Consider the following 15928-nt stretch of genomic DNA (forward strand, 5'->3'; position numbering starts at 1 on the left):
TGATGAACGAAGGACGTAGAAGGTGGATGACGATAGTGGATGAAGTGGATGGATGGTGGATGTCGAAGATGGAGGATGAAGAAGGCAGATGACGATGGTTGATGGATGAAGATGGTTGAAAAAGTTGGTTGAAGAAGGTTGAAGAATATGGAAGAGAGGAGAAGGAAGAGAAGAAAAGAAGGAGGAGCGAGAAGAGGGAGTATTTAGGCTTGAGGATGAAGCTCACGGAAAGGAATGGAACGGCAGCCATTCACACAATGTGTGTGATTGAATGTATGAATAAGGACAATGAATGCTGTGAACAGCCTAGCCAAAAGCCAAGAACCTTGAACATTCACAAGAACAAGACCATCAAAGATAAATTTCACGGCCAGAATCCTGGCACCTAATCCAACCACCATCTACATAGCTGAGCCCAGTGAATAGCTCTACGCCGTGAATACTCTACATCCAAGACTTTCCCTACAGCCATGTAGCAAGCTTCAAACCAAGAAAAGAAATCCAATAAAACCTGACCAATGGTATATACAAGAAAAAAGTCACGATCCGCCAGGAGGATCAAACCTGCACACTCGACCCATCGCTCTTCTTGCACGAGCAGCCACACGAATCCGACGCGATCTGGGACGGCGTGCGCGCGTAGCTAGGCGGCACGTCCAGGGCCGGGTTGCGGGCGAAGAAGTGTCTGGGCCGGAGGAGGAGGGTCATGGGCTCGGCCGGCATGATGGGGTAATCCTCCGGCGCGGGGAAGTGGGTCAGGCCGAAGGTGTGCCACAGCACGATGTCGGTGTTGTCGATGGAGCTATCGGCGCCAGCCTCCTCGATCCAGGCGGGGAGACCCTGAGAGGGTTCGCCGGAGGTCTGGGGGACGTGGCGGCCCGCGGGGTGGATTTGGTCATCGGAGTCTGTTTCAGCCAAGATTAGTTTCCAAGTCTATTGGGAGCAAGCAAAAAGAAGTCGCGGGAGGTGGGGGACTCACATTTGGTAACGTGAACGGCGTGTCTGGCGAATCCAGCTCGCTTCCAGACCAGACCACCCTCCTTGGGAAGCAAAGGAGGCACCTCGCGGCTGACCAGCTTGTAGGTCACGGGCTTCTTGCTGTACGGGTGGAGCTTGTTGGTGTTGGCAATCTCCCAGGTGCGGCTGGTGTTTCCGTCGTAGTCCGACATGGCCTCGCGCGGGGTGTTGAACTTGGTCTTCTTGGCGTAGAAGGCGTTGCCGTACTTGTTCTCGGCGCTGCCGACCTCCCCGGGGCCCCGGACGGCGTCGACCTGGAAGACGGTGTTGTTGGGCCCGTCAACGTTGGCGTCCACGCGCAGACAGAACAGGTGCTGGTGGTTGTGCGCGTTGACACCGGGGTAGACCTCGGTGCCCCAGCCCTTGGTATCCTCACCGGGGTTCATAGCGTAGGTGTTCAGGATACCCGTCAGCTTGATGTCCAGCTGCACGGTGCCGTCCTGGTGGAAGATCCAGTACACGCAGTACTCGTAGTTGGCGGCGGTGAAGATGTGCGAGATGATCAGCTTGCGGGCACGGGTCACGATGACCGACTCGTCGCGGAAGTCGGTGTGCTTGAAGAGGATGCCGTTGTCCTCCTCGTGAATGCAGATGGCGTTCTTAACAATGGTGCTGGCACCGGCGCGGTTGACGAAGGCGGCATCCATGTAGTGGATGGCACCTTTGCAGTCACAGCCCAGGGAAAGACTGTTGGTCATGTAGCCACCGCCGTATTCACCGAGATCGAAAGCGTGCTTGCGCTGGTGGGGGTGCTCGGGGTTACCGTAGGGGACGACCATCTCCGCGAGCGAGAGACGGTAGAAGACCGGGCGAACGTTGCCCTTGTCGTTGAATGTGATGTTGTTGAGCACGATACCCTCGCGGTAGTTGAATCCGACGTGGATGTTCCAGTTTTGCCAGTCAATGTTGCGTCCGTTGACATTGAAGGAGACACCTTCGGGCTGGGTGATGTGGATGGGCTTAATATCCGTGCGGAAGCCACCATTCTTCTCAATGGAGTTGACGTCGTAGTTGTTAGGAGGAGCCTTGCTGATCGGTCTCCGTACAGGGGGAATATCGATGTGAATGACCTCCTTCGTCTCGGCGTTGAAGATCGGGCAGAAGTCCAAGGGGTATGTGTACTGAGAATCGTCAACGTGCGGGCGGTAGTACATGAGGGCTTGCTGCAGGCGGACATCGGTGCCGAAGCGCTCGTCGTATCCGATAGTCCAAGCTAAATCCAGTCAATACCAGCATCAAAAAGTACCGAAGATCAAAACTCACGATCGCAATAGACCTTGTGCATTTCTTCCTTGGGAATGCCGATGATAGCACACTGTTCGATAACCTTAGGGTCCTTGCGGACGATCGACTCCACCTCCTGCAGATCCTCCATCGTGATCAGAGGCTGCACGCCAGGTGTGTGCTTCCACTCGATCACCTTCTCCTGCTCAAGATCCACAATGCCATCGTAGACCTTGCCACCGGGCGCGATGGCAACCACGTCTGCCATACGGACAGGGCGAGGGGCCTTCTGAGGATCCGCCAGCCAGGCCATCATCTCGACCTTGCGGGGCTCGTAGAGTGTGACCGCATTGAAGTTGACTTTGCCGTGCTCCTTGCGAATCAGGGCCACCGCGGTATCTATTTCCGATGTCGAAAGAGGATCGAGGGGGTGAGGAGGAGGCGCAGTGGCCTTGACATGGTGAGCCAACTGTTGCAAGCGGTCGAGAACCATGATGTGCAGAGTTAGAGTATGGCAAGGGAGTGTTTGGTCGTTGTGTCCTCGTGGGGTCCGGAGTTCGAGGAATGTATAACTATTTCTGAGAAAGTGTGGGGTAGAGCCGGGAGATTATCACGGCGGATGCTGGAGAGAGTGAGTAGACACAGACACAACCAGCACAGTCTTGTGAGACTCTTTAATTATTCCGACAACCATGAAGGGCGGACCCAGTGGGTTTTAAAACAAACCGTGTCCAACAGCCATCTGTGCGAAGGGTAGGAGTGACTGAGTGACTTCGTTCCGGATGAACGATAACAGCAGCGGTGTATACGATAAGCGCACCTGGCATGGAGAGTGCATCGCCGATAAACCCAAGACCCGGATCCCTTTTCCCAACCTAGTCTAGCGTCCGATATGTGGCCGAGGCAGCCGAAAGCGGAAATGAGAACCTGAGCGGGCCAGACTCAGCATTCGCATGCTTTTACCCAATGCTTCAGTTGCGGGATGAGGGGTTGATAGTACTCCGTAGTACTAGGTAACTTACTTCGTAGGCTTTAGGTAGTAGTAATCACACATAGTAATCCAATGCGATCTGTCAAACCCCCTCCCCACTCTCTCCACCTATCGCATCCCCCCATACACTAGACTCAGCACTGCCAACGGAAGTGGCAAACCCCCCAAGTGACACATATCGGGATATGTCAATTCAAACTGGAACCTATCTCTAACAATGACAATTTCTTTACGCTCAGTGATAAGAAGCCGATCGGGTATCGCATCGCATCGCATCGCTCCCTCAGCAGATAAGTCCCGGAAACGCCACCACAACAGTATGAAAGAGAGAAAAAAAAAAGAGGATCATATTCCAGCCGTAAGAAGAACACCATACACCCTTGCAGAAACCCCACCTCCAAGACTATACGAAGGCACTTCAGGCGATGAACTCCATGGACGAACCGAGAGAGCAAACTAGCAACACAAACGAACAAGGAACAAATGCACCAAGAAAGCACAACCGATGCCACATGCTATGTACATCCATCAAATCGTATAGGGTTTCCTCCCATCCCTCCCACCGGGTACAGACCAGCTAAAAAAAAAGAAAATAAGGCAAAGACAAACCAGAAATCCCAGCTTAGACATCAGCAATTGAAAGCACATATGTATCCACCATATCGAAAACACCCTCGGATGGGCGGGATTATCGTGGGCCGCAGTGTAGGTTCCTATACAGAAACGAGAAGGATAAAGAGTTAAATGTTCGGGAGGATTGCGAAGGCGAGATCGTAGACCTCGGCGCACCTGGCTCGAATGCCTTAAAAAAAGGAGGGGAGACGATGCGGACTGCCGATCAGCGCGGACCAGAAAAATCCCTCACGATTTGGCAGCCTGGAACTGTGCCAATACACCGCCAGTACCACCAGGGGTCATTGTGTGTGGTGTTTGGCTTCCGCCGATGTGACCAGCGTTGGGGGTGCTGGGGGTGCCCGTGGCCGAGTAGATGGTGGCCCCATTGAGGTTGGGGGTCTGGTGAGGTTGCATGTGGTACAGCAGTGCTGGCATCTGGCCGTTCAAGCCCCAGATCTGCCCGGAGTATTTCGAGTCGTCGATGGTGCCGCCGAAGACCAGCTGGCGCATCTTCCAGTAGATCTCGCCGGTGACGAGGGAGTCGGACCCAGCCTGGTGGGCGATTCCCACGCGCTTGACGCCCAGCTCGTCCGCAATGTCCTGAAGACCCGACTTCTGACCGAGATTCGTCAGGATCTGGGCCGCGGCCGGGGTCAAGGGGATGTCGTTGACGGCCTGGTTGCGCCCGGCGTGCTTCATCAGGTACTTAATATCGTACAGCGACGGGAAGAAGATGTTCAAGAGCTTGTGGAACTCCTCCTCGCTTTCCGGCAGCGGCTTGCAGAGCATGATCTTCATCAGGTAACCGAAATCGTAGCCGGAGTGGAACGAGACCCAGTGCACGTCGTCCAGCAGGACTAGCCCCGAGCTGATTAGGAGCGCGCCAAACTCGAACGGATCGATGCCGTTCTTCTCGTGCATCGTAAATTCAATCCCCGCCTTGGCCAGCATCGCCGTCGACTCCTGGGCGTACATATCCTCCTCCAACGAGAACCGAAAGTTGAACTGCCACGTGCAAGGGGCCGGGACGAGGCTGTTGCCGAGGGGCTGACCATTGGCGTCGGTGGCATTCGGGGGCGGGACCTCGCCCTCGGCAGAGAACAGGGTGATGCCGAGTTGGATCATTTTGAGGAGGTCGACGTTACACCGGAGGGTTTGGTAGTGGTAGTCTGCTTTGTTGGTGAACGCTCCGATCGGGCGTGCGACGATGCCGGGAAATTCGGTGTCCTAGGACGATTGGTTCCCGTTAGCTTACACAACAGTTGCAATGCGATGCGCGCGATAGGACAGAAAGTGGTAAGCGCGGTTTAGGCTAGAGCGATGACTGTGCGAGCGTGTGTTGCGTGCCGTCCCCATCCACGTTTCGAGTCGAGGAGTAGGCGCCTTACCATGCTGATGTACGGGTATTTCTCCACGAACTGCCGCAAGATGGCCATCTCCTGAGCCAGGTTGTGGCTCCATACATCACGGATCCGCGTCTTCACGGCGCCGCCCGCCTTGGACTCGAGTGCGATCCGCCCGTCATGGGCCTGATGTAATTGCTGTTGTTGCATCTGCGCCCCCCGGGCGAAGCCCATCTGAGCCGCATGGCTGGCGAGCCCAGTACCGCCTGCATCCGCGGCGCCTCCGCCAAAGCCTGCCACCGAGATGCCATTTGCAATGCCGGAGCCGGAGAGGGTGAATGGGTTGATGTTGGTATTGGGATTCCCGGCGGCGAAACCCGGGTGACCACCGAGGGAGGGAGGAGGGAGAGCGGTGTTGGCGGATTGGGCGTGGGCGGGGTGATGTTGTTGTTGCTGTTGCTGTTGCTGCTGCTGTTGTTGTTGGGCTGCCGCGACCGCTGCTTGCTGGTGTTGCTGCTGAAGATGGGCCTGCTGCAAGTGGGTATATGAAGAAGCGCCCAGGCCAGCAGGCCCGTATCTGCCGACAGGAGGTGGCATTATCGATGTGAGAACACGGGGGACTGAGCAACCGTCATAAATCGGGTTCGAAGGTGAGGAACTCGGATGATAGCTGTAAGAATAAGAGGAACAAGGGCGAGACGAGCACGAGCACGAGCACGAGCACGAGTGTGGCGGTGGTGGTGGTGGTGGTGGTTAGTTAGTGATCGAGTAGGATTCGGGGGACCTTTTTCGCAGTTTGGGGGAAGAGGACGGAGAGTTGAGGTGCAGTGGGAGGAGTGAGAGTGGAAAGGCGGACAACGGAAGCAGAAGAGAACTGCCCAGTGCCAGGTGCAGTCGGACCTCACACCTCATTGACTCGAATGATGGGACTCGGGAAGCTACAGAATCGTCCAAATCCGGAATAGCGCGCCAAGATCCAGGCCTTCTCTCACTTGACTCTCTCTCACACTGTGCAGTGCACGTACAGCTTCAACTTCCCTTCCCCGTCTCCCTCCCTCAATTGTCACCCCACAATCCGCAGACCCCTTATAAACTCTGCACCTTCTGACCTCGCCAAACCCCAATTCATCCATCCTCCCAAATTACCCCCCGAGAATCCAACATAATGGCCCGTACCAGCCCCACCGGTTTCGACCTCAACGAATTCAAGGCCGCCGCCCACCCCCGGTCGACCTGGGCCAAGAAGGACCCCTGGGCTCGCTAGTACGAACCAACCTTCTCCTCAAATCTCTCATTCAGCCGTTCGCAAATCGAGCATCTTTTTGTACTAACGCAGGCCCAAAAACAGCGAGGCATGGAGATACACCGGCCCCTTCAGCCGCTTCAACCGCTTCAGGAACATCTTCCCCGGCCTCGGCATCGCCACCGTCGCCTTCGCCGGCTACTGCGCCTACGAGGCCGTTTTCCTCAAGGATGACCACCACCACGGTGGCCACCACGACGAGAAGCACCACTAAAAGCCGTTCGGTCTCAGCATATCACACGATGAGCGGGGCGGAGCGGGTTCGGTTCGGAGTGGTTCAGTTTGAGACAGGGGGTGGTTATTAGTCGATTACAAAGCGTCGCAAAAAACCCTACATCGGAATTGTCGGAATCGAATGGAAGTTGCTGCGCGGGTCGTGATGGTGACAGAAGAAGAAAAAGGAAATGGGCAAAGGGGGCCCGCGGGATGGGGAACGGATACCCGAATACATCGGATTGCTGCGGAATCAGCTGGTGTTTTGGAAGGAGGGAGGACAAGGGATGCGCTGCTTTTCGCGACTGTGATACTATAAATCGTGTGGTTGAAGGTTGAGGATTGCGTGGGCTTTTCTAGAGGGATGGAAAGCGAGACTCGTTGTTTTTCCGTCTAATACCTGAAGTCTCTTGCTTTTGGACGGTAGGGATGAGTGCAGTGGCTCGCAGCTCTTTCGGTGGTGAAGAAAAGGGCGCTTGCGCGGGATGAGGCGGGGAGATAGGTTATGTACATAGATATCATGTTTCAAATTTCGTTTTTTTTGTTTATCTGTGTTAGCCATGTGTAAAATCTGGTACTCGTATCTTCATTGTCGGCTAATGAGTTGATTGTGAATTCATGTTGTTGCTTATGGTAAGTAGATACTAGGTAGCTGATACGGATACTGTCGTCATTAAAGCAAAGGAACCCTCGGCACAGCCAATTGTTTATCAAGCATTGGTCATCAGATATCATTCATATAAAATTAAAAGAAACCCTTACCATCCCCGATCCAAACACATTGCACACGTCTATACATGACTTTTCCAGTCTAATCATATCATGCGAAGTAAAAAGGAACCAAATACATAAAAATTACTCCTCGAAAACCAAGGAGATGCCATCATCACCCGCCGTAACCACCCGCTTACCATCCTGGCTCTGCACAAACGCCATGATACCGCCAGACTGCTCGCCCTCGGAGTTTTCGATCAAGCCCAAATGACCCTTCCACTCCTTCAGCAGACCGTGCGCAGCAGCCGCGGTACCACCGCGGGCGTCCCACCGTCTCACGATGCCGTCCATACCGACAGTCGTGAGCAGCCACGACTGGCTCTGCGGGACCGCAGCACCGGGGCGGGGAGGCGCGGAGCCAACGCCGGGGCGGTTCTGCAGGAACTCGACCTTGACGACGGCGCCCTCGTGGGCCTCCCGGATGTGCCGGCGGACGGCGAAGCGGTGCGCGGCGTCGAAGAGGGCGATCGAGCCGTCGACCGACCCGGCCGCGAGGAGAGTCAAAGGTGGGGAGGAGAAGGACAGGGTTTCAACGCCGTCGGACTGCGCCTGCAAGGAAGCAAGAAGCGTGCCGGCCGCCGAGGCGCCGGTCTGCGCCTGCGAGGCCGCCTTGCCCTTGGCCTTGCCGGCGGCAGCACCACCCGCAGCCGCCAGACGGGGGAGACCGACGACCTTGATGTGGCCCTCGGCACCGCCGACGGCGGCGATGGCACCACCGGGGGAGATGGCGATGGAGTACAGGCCGCCGTCGACGGCGAAGCGCTGGTCCTCGGGGGTCAGGCCGACGACGGTGCTGGTGCCGGCGGCAGAGGCCACACCGGCGGCGGCGGCGACGCCAAAGACGTCGTAGACGTAGAAGCTGCCGTCCTCGGAGACGGTGCCCAGCAGGTTGCCGTCAGGGGTCCAGGCGCCCGCGGTGCAGGAGGCAGTGTGCTGGAAGAAGGTCTGGATGATGGAGATGGGCTGGGCGGCGTCGGTGTGGTCGATGCGGAAGACCCAAGCGCTACCGTCATTGGCGCCGATGGCAACCACGTTCTTCTTCTCCTCGTCGCCGTTCACGTTGGGGCACACGGCCAACCAGTTGATCTCCTCGACTTCCTGCGTCTCAGCGACCAGCTCCCACGCGACGCCCGTGAGTTGGGGTGTGGAGTCCCGGTAGGCGCGCAATTTGCCGTCCAGGCCGGCCGTCACGACGTACTCGCCCTTGGGCTCGGTGAAAGCTACCGCATTCACGGTATCCGTGTGGCCGACCAGCTGCGCCAGCGGCTGCAGAGACTCGCGCTCTTGTTTCGGTTGCGGGTTGGATTCGTAGCTCTGAGGGAGGAGGGGCCGCGCGGCATTTGGTGTCGAGTCGAAGATATAGGCCTTGTCGTCACCGGAGCCGGTGATGACGATCTGGTTGTGGACGGGGTGCTGCGCGATGCAGAAGACCGAGTCGGTATGGCTGTCGAAGTGGGCGGCCGAGTCGTTCTCCAATGTGATTTCTTGTTCTTCGTAGGTCATAGGCTGATCCTCGTCTTCGCCGTCGGACTCCATGGGCTGATCTTCATCGCGGTGGAAGATTTCCTCGGCCTCGTCGGCCTGGATGTAGGCGTCATCGGCCTGACGGTGTTCTTGGGAGGACATGGTATAGTATGCGCTGGGGGTATAAGGTGTGAGGGTGCGCAACACAAGGAAAGTAAAGTCTCTTCTGCGAAAGTCAAGGAAGATATAGAAATAAAGAAATCAAAAAAACTGCAATGGGAGGAAAGAGGCAAGAAGTGAGTGAGTAGGAGCAACTTATTTTTTTTTTCTTAGGTCCATGAATTCTCCCGGTCAACCACCCCGCTTAGAAATTCATTTGTTCCCCGCGATCCAGCCAAACACTGCAAACATCCATTGAAAGTTGCCCCGATGGTTTCTAAGCCGGCGGAGAAGGAGCCAGATCTTTCCGAATATGTACTGTACGGAGTACTTTGTTGTACCATAGTATGAATTGGAATTGCGAATTGCTCAGTTGTAAAATATGTATCCAAATGAAATATTTACACATGACCACCTATCTAGTGATGTCTACCTCGCAAACTTCATATAGCAAAAGCTACCAATCGCTGCCCCAAGCGCACACGAAGCTTAAAGTCTCGAGCCTGCCTGTCTGCGGGCCTCCTTCTCCTGGTCGCGCAACAAACGCCGCAAGATCTTGCCACTGGGGCTCTTGGGGATGACATCGAGGAAGCGAACCCCACCCTTGAGCCATTTGTGCCGGGCCTTGTGCTCCTCGACGTGCTTCTTGATCGACTGAATCACTTCCTCATCACTGCCCGTGGCGGACGGGGACTTCACTACGATCGCTTTGGGGACCTCGCCAGCGGAATCGTCGGGGATCGCGATCACCGCACAATCCGCCACGGCAGGATGCGTGAGAAGATGGGCCTCCAGCTCAGCCGGCGCAACTTGCAAACCCTATGCAGACGTGACACGTCAGTGACCATGGTGCATGATAGCAAAGGCAAGGGTCGAAAGCATCGCGCAACTTACTTTGACTTTGATTAATTCCTTGATGCGGTCTACAATGAAGACGTGCTCGGTCTTCTTAGGGCTCAAGCGGATGACGGCCTCGTCGCCCGTATACATCCAGCCGTCTTTGAATGTTTCCTTGGTGGCTTTGTCGTTGTTTAAGTACCCCAATACAACGCTAGGGCTGCGCACGACAAGCTCCCCGGGAGTATCGTAGCCTGTAATTTCTTCGCCTTCTGGCGTTACTAGCTTGGCCTCCACCCCGGGCAGGATCGTGCCGGAGGAGCCGAACCATACATCCCAAGGATGCGTGGAGGTGACAACCGTCGATGTTTCCGTCAAACCTATTGTACGATGTTAGGACGAGTCGGATGCTGGCACCTGCATTCTCTTACCGTATCCTTGTCTTATCGTCACCGATGGATAAAGTTTCTGGAACTCTTCGGCGGTTTCCATCCCCAGGGGCGCGGCACCCGTGAAGACGGATCTGACGGCAGTGAGATCGTATTTGGTGCAAGTCTTCGCATTGCGAATCATGTTGATCAAGATCGGAGGGACCTATACGGTTTTCCAGTCAGTTTGCGGAGTCTCGTGGTCTCATCCGCGCAGCACTCACCACAAACAACGAAGTGATCTTGAAATCCTGAATACAAGCCAAGAAGGAATCGAGCTCAAATCTGGGCAGCACCACCACCTTATCCCCTCTCCACGGCCCAGCGTGACACATCACCACGAGGGAGTAGATATGGCTCTGCGGGAGCAAGCACATCACAACATCGGTCGGTTCACTTTGCGTTCCGGGATCCTTGCGCGAATCGCGGTAATCCTGCTCGAATGCTTTGATCTGTAGTACGTTGGCGATGACGTTGCGATGTGAGATCATGACTCCTTTCTGCCAGCCACTCCAACCATTAGCCTTTTATTTTCTGCTTCTGGGACCAGGTCTGCCATCGCAGCCACCTACCGGCAACCCGGACGTGCCACTGGAATAGCACAGGAACGCCGTCCGACGAGCCCCCTCCCCAGGGCCCCAATTCAAAGCTTCCACTTTTGGCAACGACTTCCCTGCTTCGACCAAATGATCCACCGTCTTGAACTCGGCTGGAGCCTTGGCTCCCGGGGTGAGTTGTGCGGGCACCTCGAGCAAGAAGATGCGATCCCTGGGCAGACCGGCAGCATCGGCGGCTTCCAGCGCCGTCTTCAACAATGGCACACATGTGAATAGCACAGTGGCCTTGGAGTCCTGCAGCTGATATTTGAGCTCAGCGGCCGAGTAGGCCGCATTAGCGGGACTGGCTACTCCACCCAGTCGATGCACGGCCCAGGAAAGCGTCAATGTATCAATCTAGGAAGCAGAAGAAGCAAACGGTGTCAGCTACCTAACCCATCTCTATCCACTGGATCGACGTACGGTATTCACGCTGAAAATCGCCAAGGTCTTATCCCACTCGCTGCCTGCATTGGGCTGCCAGTTGAATTGGCTCGAGAGCGAGCGCGCCAGATACTCGACGCGATCTACCACATCCAGCCATGAATAAGTTTTGCTGGTGACTCCACAAGTAAAAGGGTTCTGCGAGTAGCCGAGAGGGTTGCGGCCGTGGAGATCGGTGAGCATGAACTCAGCGAGGGAGATGCTGTCGGGAATGGGCGACAATTTGCCGGCCGATTTGGGGGGACCGAAGACCATGGTTCTGGTTTCGCTCGGAGGTGGTCGCTGGTGAGAAGGGAAGTGGTTAGGGGAAGTTGGAGAGAGAGAGAAAAGATTGAAACTAAAAGATGAGCTAAATGGAAGATGGGGAGAAGGAGCAATAAGTATACGGGCCGGGGGGGGGTCTTGCGGGGAAAGCTTCTCCTTGTCGGCGGGAAAGCCGAGGCTTTTGTGTAACTGGGATGGATTGATTCAATTCGCAAGGAACCGGTTGGACATACCCATGGACGGTGATTATCTGATGTGGCTGAGAGTTTCCATCAAGTCTGTTCCAGATTATGGGAAAACACTTAGACTGTGTACTTCAATGCTCCAATAGCACATATTTAGGAAGACTGTAGTATGCAAAGTGTAGTAAAATCAGTGGTGGTGAAATAACCGAGGCAGCCCGTTGTTGTTGTGGTGGTGGTGGTGATTGTGGAGAGGGTCTTTTTGCCTTCCCCGCATTTTGCCTTGGCCGGCCGAGGGGGAGAGAGCAAAGAGAGAGCAAAAAGAGAGATCGCCGCTCCCTATCTTTGGGACCTGCACCTTCCCAAATCTTGGTCTAGCTCTTCATCCTGCTTCATGACCAAGCATACGCATAATTATTCACAACGCCGACGTTTAAAATTGTCCAAGCTCTAGTCTCGACCTCAATGGCAGTGAGCAGCTCATGACATCAAGGAATGTGGATGCGAATGCGGAAATCGAGCTGCCACCGTTACACTGCCATCCTCCTCCACTTGCCGGTAGACTAATACCCCCGACCGTTGCGATGATCGTCAATCATTCACTGCCCCGGGTTGATCGTTGATCTTCCGCTTCGCTGCATGTTCGGCTTTTATTATCCAGATACTATTCTCAGTCACTGCAAGTACTGAACAAAGCGATCACATCAGCGACAGCAGCAGACACACCTCGATGAACTCCCCAAGGCCCGTTGCGAACCATCGACATACACATTGCTCCACTCAATAAGGCCGTCGTACATCTTCTTGACGCAGCAACCTTCATCACCCTTCATCTCCCAGACATTTGGAGCTTGTCTACGTCTCCCGCTCCCCTCTCGCAAACCTGCCTCATCGAACAAGACAATCAATCCATGGACCGCTGCGAAAACTGCGGCGGCGAGGGCCATCCCACCAAGGAATGCCCCGTCCCGCGCTGCTACACCTGCCTGAAGCTGGGCCACCTCGCGCGCGCCTGTCCCGACCAGATCTGTCGCACCTGCCATCAACGGGGCCACGAGGCGCGAGATTGTACGGACACAAAACAATAAGACACGCACCCAGTGAGCATGTTTCTCATCTGTTGGATGACGATGACGTGCTGATCGGAATGGTAGATAGATTATGGCTTGGAGTTTTCAGGTTGCAATCAGGCTTGAATACATTCTGATGGGTTTGTCTCGCGAATTTGGGGATATTGGATAGACTGGAGTCGGGCGCATTTGGTTCGATATCGCAGAATCTCAGTTTGACCTCCAGAATCCGCGCGCTTTCCGTGTCGTGGGATTTGCAAGTTTGACTGCAGGTTCAAATGTTGATGATTCTTGGATGTATTGCCCTTGGATGAACGAAGAAATGATTTTCAATTAATGGAGCTGTTCCCTTTGCAAATGAGAATAATGGACCTAATTGAGTGACACAGTCAATGGAACAGCCAAGTTCTCAGACAATCTGGCAGGATTTTGTGAAGCCCTAGCTTGGCACATAGTGTTTTCTGGCTTGAGGCGTACCATGAACGCTATCCGCACGAACTAACTGGAAGCCTAGGTTGAGTTCATCGAACCCTGGTAAGCACAGGAGCAGCAACAACTCCAACAAAGAACCTCGCCAGGCACAGGCACAGGCACAGGAACTGGGAGGCTATGGTCAGAGCTTCAAAATACACCAATAATGTTCTCCTTCTGTCTTACAAGATCTAATGATTTCCCACGATGAATTATGTCCAGATGCGCCGCCACAAAGAAGGGCCACTGCGAACCCTTGTGTCAGGAAAGGAATCAACAGCTTGCACCTCGCTTAACCAGCAATGCAATCAGACCACCCTGAAAAAGACAGGATAACCTTCAGGCTAAGCCTTTCTGACGCGGGGAGACCTTCTACAAAACGACCTGATTCCATGCGGGGGTAAAATGGTCCACCGCCTGACACTCAACCGGGCACTGCAGCTTCTCCTTCCCCCTCGCGTACCGGATAAAAGCCACGCCTGCAGCATCCTACCAGCTCATACTTGGCCGAAACCCCGCAAACCACAACAAGCGATCAACATGATTAAGTTACCCGCTATCGAATGTGTGCTGCAGGCAGTTTGCAAGCTGCGGGGAGAGTCATCTATCACCACCTCAACAACACACACACACCGGATGCGGCATCCGCAGCCGGCTAAATAGGGAGGGATCCCGACCGTCCGCGACACTTTTCCCAACGGTATGATGCACAAATTCGACTAAAGGGCGGGAGAGGGAGTCTCACAGGGTCGTGGAGAAAATATAAATACACCCAGCGTTGGTGACTGAAGCTCTTAAACTCTAATCTTCGGCTCCAGCATTCCTCGAATTCTTGTTCCCCCCTTCACCACCATGCGACAAGTGCTGCTGCCGCCGCTAGTGCTGCTGCTCTTAGGGCTCGAGGCATCCGCCTCAGCCTGGGGGCCGCGGAAATTCACCACTCTAGTCACCTTCGGGGATAGCTACACCGACGATACACGGTTTGCCTACTTTTCCACACACAATGACTCCGCTCCTCCGGTAGGATGGGTTGAACCGGACGTAAGCCGACTTACATTGCCTCTCACAACCCCAACCCCAACTTCCCAATCTCCCCCTTCACGAACACCAATTAACCCACCCAAAACAGGCCAACATCTCCTCCTCAGGCGGCCCAACCTGGCCGCACTACGTCTCGACCTTCCACAGCGCCACCAAAAACCGGTACAACTACGCCGTCGCGGGCGCCACCTGCTCCAACGAGATCGTCGCGCGCGCCTACGACCCCACGGCGGGCTACCTGTTCCCCTCCGTGCTGGACTACGAGGTGCCCGCCTTCGCCGCGGACGCCGCGGCCTACACCGACCCTCCCACCAACAAATGGTTCCTGGACATCCCCGCCGACGAAACCGTCTACGCCATCTGGATCGGCACCAACGATCTGGGGAACAATGCCTTCCTCACGGACTCGCAGCTGAACAATGCCACGCTCGTGGATTATCTGGACTGTGTGTATCGTGCGCTGGATGGGGTGTATAACGCTACCACCACCACCACCACCACCACCACCGGGAAGTCAACGCAGAAGGAGAAGGGTGCCAGCAGCAGAGCAGCGAAATACTTCGTGATCATGAATGTGGTGCCGTTGCAGCTGGCGCCGTTGTATGCGACCCCAGAAAACGGCGGGGTCGGGCCGAACAATTACTGGAAGGATAAGCCGGCGAATCTGACGGAGATCAGTGGCCGCATGGAGGGCCAGGTCGTCCTGGTGAACGAGGCGTTTCGGTATCGGACGCCCGTCGAGGTGTTGGTGAAGAAGCGGTGGCCCGGGGTGCAGGTGGCGGTTTTCGATGTTTATTCTTTGGTGGGTTCTCTTCCTTTTTTTTTTCTGGGGTGCAGGGGGAATGGGGATGGGAGGAGGAAGGTTGCTTGGGGAAAGTGCTACGGAGTGGGTTATGTTGAGTGCTGATGCAAAAAGTGGCAGATTTCGAAGATCTATTACAACCCTACACAGTATCTGAACGGGAGTGCGCCGGCGAATGTCACCGGGTTCGAGTATCATTGCAATATCAATGGGACGGACTGTACCAAGTCGGACAGCCCGGATTCGTTCCTGTGGTTTGATCAGCTGCATCCGTCGGCGCGGACGGATCAGATCATCGCGGAGGAGTTCATCAAGGTGGTGAGCGGGGAGAGTCGGTTTGCTGAGTATTGGTCGTGAAAGGGGTGAAGCGGGGGAGTCTATGTTGTTTAGATGTGATAATGAGTAATGAGATTGGCTTTCGTTTGCTTGATGTGCAGTATATCATGCTTACCACCTAGTGTATGGACTTAATGACCGCATAAAAGGCCTATTTTACTCTGGGCTGGTTAGGGAAGAAGGACCCTGCGTTACGCAGCTCGCAATCGATTCGCAGATTTCGAGCGGGATTATGATAATTATTAAGAATAACAGGGTGGTGGGACGAAGGAAATCAGCCGACTATGGGCAGACATCACATCCGATACTTTGATATTTAATCTTTGCAGTACTTAAAGAGTGCTAGACTCGACT

At 55.0% G+C, this 15928-nt stretch overlaps 6 protein-coding genes across 6 annotated transcripts; 2 read left to right on the plus strand and 4 right to left on the minus strand.

The window, feature by feature from the left end:
• Positions 1 to 361: 361 nt before the first annotated feature.
• Positions 362 to 2979, minus strand: BO66DRAFT_382194 (peroxisomal copper amine oxidase). The gene is made up of 3 exons (XM_025645995.1): positions 2281 to 2979; positions 980 to 2230; positions 362 to 905 (listed from the first exon to the last, which is right to left on the minus strand). The coding sequence occupies exons 1-3, from the start codon at positions 2732 to 2734 to the stop codon at positions 559 to 561; spliced, it is 2052 nt and encodes a 683-aa protein (XP_025499881.1). The 5' UTR covers positions 2735 to 2979; the 3' UTR covers positions 362 to 558.
• Positions 2980 to 4093: 1114 nt separating this feature from the next.
• BO66DRAFT_332368 (CCR4-NOT core DEDD family RNase subunit POP2) lies at positions 4094 to 5787 on the minus strand (the record flags this gene model as incomplete). Its single annotated transcript, XM_025644134.1, has 3 exons — positions 4094 to 5074; positions 5236 to 5649; positions 5686 to 5787. 3 exons carry the CDS (start codon positions 5785 to 5787, stop codon positions 4094 to 4096), a joined length of 1497 nt encoding a protein of 498 aa, XP_025499882.1.
• A 568-nt stretch (positions 5788 to 6355) lies between these two features.
• Positions 6356 to 6689, plus strand: BO66DRAFT_303581 (NADH dehydrogenase [ubiquinone] 1 beta subcomplex subunit 3; the record flags this gene model as incomplete). The annotated part of the gene is made up of 2 exons (XM_025643226.1): positions 6356 to 6453; positions 6539 to 6689. Coding segments are annotated over 2 exons (249 nt in total), but the record flags the coding sequence as incomplete, so codon positions are not given.
• Positions 6690 to 7556: 867 nt separating this feature from the next.
• On the minus strand, positions 7557 to 9238 carry BO66DRAFT_394929 (WD40 repeat domain-containing protein). Its single transcript, XM_025648109.1, has one exon. It carries the CDS (start codon positions 9104 to 9106, stop codon positions 7562 to 7564), a length of 1545 nt encoding a protein of 514 aa, XP_025499884.1. The 5' UTR covers positions 9107 to 9238; the 3' UTR covers positions 7557 to 7561.
• A 354-nt stretch (positions 9239 to 9592) lies between these two features.
• On the minus strand, positions 9593 to 11663 carry BO66DRAFT_474542 (acyl--CoA ligase; the record flags this gene model as incomplete). Its single annotated transcript, XM_025653145.1, has 6 exons — positions 9593 to 9922; positions 9998 to 10320; positions 10372 to 10534; positions 10593 to 10868; positions 10941 to 11321; positions 11388 to 11663. The coding sequence occupies 6 exons, from the start codon at positions 11661 to 11663 to the stop codon at positions 9593 to 9595; spliced, it is 1749 nt and encodes a 582-aa protein (XP_025499885.1).
• Positions 11664 to 14247: 2584 nt separating this feature from the next.
• On the plus strand, positions 14248 to 15595 carry BO66DRAFT_460593 (SGNH/GDSL hydrolase family protein; the record flags this gene model as incomplete). Its single annotated transcript, XM_025652305.1, has 4 exons — positions 14248 to 14436; positions 14525 to 14905; positions 14966 to 15238; positions 15359 to 15595. The coding sequence occupies 4 exons, from the start codon at positions 14248 to 14250 to the stop codon at positions 15593 to 15595; spliced, it is 1080 nt and encodes a 359-aa protein (XP_025499886.1).
• Positions 15596 to 15928: the final 333 nt, after the last annotated feature.

The sequence above is a fragment of the Aspergillus aculeatinus genome (genome assembly GCF_003184765.1).
Source record: "Aspergillus aculeatinus CBS 121060 unplaced genomic scaffold BO66scaffold_54, whole genome shotgun sequence".
NCBI lineage: Eukaryota > Fungi > Ascomycota > Eurotiomycetes > Eurotiales > Aspergillaceae > Aspergillus > Aspergillus aculeatinus.